This window comes from Eutrema salsugineum, unplaced genomic scaffold (assembly GCF_000478725.1).
Source record: "Eutrema salsugineum unplaced genomic scaffold, Eutsalg1_0 scaffold_9, whole genome shotgun sequence".
Lineage (NCBI taxonomy): Eukaryota > Viridiplantae > Streptophyta > Magnoliopsida > Brassicales > Brassicaceae > Eutrema > Eutrema salsugineum.
The window spans coordinates 9,484,137-9,485,913 of NW_006256342.1; the positions used below are offsets into that span (position 1 = coordinate 9,484,137).

At 34.0% G+C, this 1,777-nt stretch overlaps 1 protein-coding gene across 1 annotated transcript; it reads right to left on the reverse strand.

Moving 5' to 3' along the window:
- Positions 1-1,136: 1,136 nt before the first annotated feature.
- On the reverse strand, positions 1,137-1,502 carry LOC18008892 (major pollen allergen Ole e 10). The gene has a single exon (XM_006391382.1). The coding sequence runs from the start codon at positions 1,500-1,502 to the stop codon at positions 1,137-1,139; it is 366 nt and encodes a 121-aa protein (XP_006391444.1).
- Positions 1,503-1,777: the final 275 nt, after the last annotated feature.

Consider the following 1,777-nt stretch of genomic DNA (forward strand, 5'->3'; position numbering starts at 1 on the left):
TTTGACAAGGTTGAGATTTGTTCGTTTTTTTTACATTCGTTTAGTGAATAAAAATAAAATATTTGAAACGAAAAACAAATGGGCCTTTGGGCTTTATGAATGAGTTAAGCCCACTTAATCATTGGCAATTTATTAAACCATATCGTAAAGCCATTGTTATCATGTGTCAATGAAGTCAGTATGTAGATACATGTTATGGTCAATACAAAATGACATTCCATGAGTTGAAGATTGGATGCAGTGCATACAAAATGACATTCCATGAGTTGAGTGAGGTTTTGGGATCCAAGGAGGAAAGAACAAGAAGAGCAAAACGTTTTGTCTTCAATGCTGATGAGCTTAGAGATCTGTGGTACACAATTTAGAGAGATTGGGTGTGTAACTGAGGAAGAAATGGAGTTGTTGGACCTCGCTTAAAACCACACCTCATTACTATGAAGAAGAAGAAGCGCGTGGAAGGAGACTGTGACCACACAGCCTTGGTCTCCATTCTGGTCAAACAATTGCTCCACTATAAGCAATGGACATGGAAAACTCAAGATAAGATTTCTCAGTTGAGCATTGGTAGGCTGATAACTCCAATCTTGAAAGTTAAGGGGATTGCACTAACTGGTGAAGCAAAGAAGATAATGAGGATCGATGCCCCTTACCTCAACATAATCAAATACCTTAAAGGAAAGAAAGGAAACACTTTTGCCTACAAGCTAAGCATGAAACAACCACCATATGGTGAAGATCATGTTACATAACATCACCACAATTCATGATAATAATCCAAGAATGAGATATGAGATGTTGGTTGATTATATTAGGAAAACTCTTCAATGGTGATCGAGCATCAAGGTTATAAAGAGATGTGAGTTTTTTTTCTTAATTTTTTATTAATTTTGTATTCATTTTAACTATATTTCTTAATCAGATATAATCAATTATAATAATTAATTGATATGAAACTACTTGACTACAAACTTAATGACGAATTACGTTTTTTTCCATTAACCTTACATAATGTTTTAAAATAACTTGCGAGTCGGCATAATTTGTAAGAACAAGTGAACAACTTCAAAATCCACGAAACCATTCATACTACCATGCATTCAACGAATAATAAATCAAGTTTTAATTTTTTTTTCTCCTTAAGAAACATACACACAATCACCATAACTTGGATCGGTAATAATATATATACCAGTACCGTTGAAGTCGCACGCTTCTTCTGTGCGGTGGTGACTTTGGTAATACTCATTCATCACAAACGATGCATGGTTTCTAAGATTGTTTGGTTCAAAGCAGGCTCCACCCGGTCGGATCGGTCTACAGTCAACTTTTCCTTGGCTACACCCCCAATCAATATTAGCTTGCATTTGTTCATCCGTCGCGGACAAAGATATCACACACCATTGAGTCTCCTTAAGGTTTCTTATCGTCGAGCTTGAGACAGGAAGGTGGTCTATCACAACGATAGATAAAATGAGGAAGACGAGCGTTTTCGACGGACACATAATACCCTAATAATATTCGAAGTGTTAAATTGCTAGATATAATTAAGCATTTGTGTGTATCTTTTATGTATAGAAAAAGTCAAAGAAGAAAGTCTAGAAAAACATTAAAATGGAAAGTACGTAAATTAATGACTTTTAATTGGCAAGCCATGATTGAAAATTTTATTCTTTCAATCTTCTAATTAAATACTCCTTAATATAGATTTTTAGTCAAGAATGGATGTTTGTCATATAATATATGATAATTTAAATTAAGTAAATAATTATGAAAATAG

Excerpts from the sequence above, each read along its gene's own strand:
- LOC18008892 (XM_006391382.1), bottom strand. The coding sequence starts at position 1,502 with ATGTGTCCGTCGAAAACGCTCGTCTTCCTCATTTTATCTATCGTTGTG.